Source organism: Malus sylvestris, chromosome 5, assembly GCF_916048215.2.
Source record: "Malus sylvestris chromosome 5, drMalSylv7.2, whole genome shotgun sequence".
Taxonomy (NCBI): Eukaryota; Viridiplantae; Streptophyta; class Magnoliopsida; order Rosales; family Rosaceae; genus Malus; species Malus sylvestris.
Genome location: NC_062264.1, coordinates 45,688,313 through 45,688,696, shown reverse-complemented (window position 1 = coordinate 45,688,696; position 384 = coordinate 45,688,313). Strand labels below are relative to the sequence as shown.

The following is a 384-nucleotide window of genomic DNA, read 5'->3' as shown; positions in this document are numbered from 1 at the left end:
ATGGTATGGGCCGGAGACGACAACTGGATTGACGTTTCTCAGCTTCAGCCTAATGATAAAAGTGCACACAACCCAGAAAAACATAGGCTTCTTGGTGAGTTAAGATCATATTCATCATCTGGAGCTTCAACATCTTCATTTTCTACAAGTACTAGTAGTATTGGAGGAGATCAAGTGAAGATCAAGATTAGTAAGAAAGAGCTGGAGGAGTTGGTGGTTAAAGGAGGAGGAAACATGCAGGGTCTTTCGTCTGTGGAACAGCTATTAACTTGGGTCATGATCAACGGCCGTGATGGTCACGATCTGTACTATGATGGTCGTGATGAGATGGACCGTCAACGGCCCTGGAGGCCTGTTCTCCAAAGTATTCCGGAAGTTAATTAA

At 44.3% G+C, this 384-nt stretch overlaps 1 protein-coding gene across 1 annotated transcript; it reads left to right on the top strand.

Annotated features, from left to right (window-relative positions):
• LOC126622970 (uncharacterized) lies at window positions 1-384 on the top strand. Its single transcript, XM_050291631.1, has one exon. The coding sequence runs from the start codon at window positions 1-3 to the stop codon at window positions 382-384; it is 384 nt and encodes a 127-aa protein (XP_050147588.1).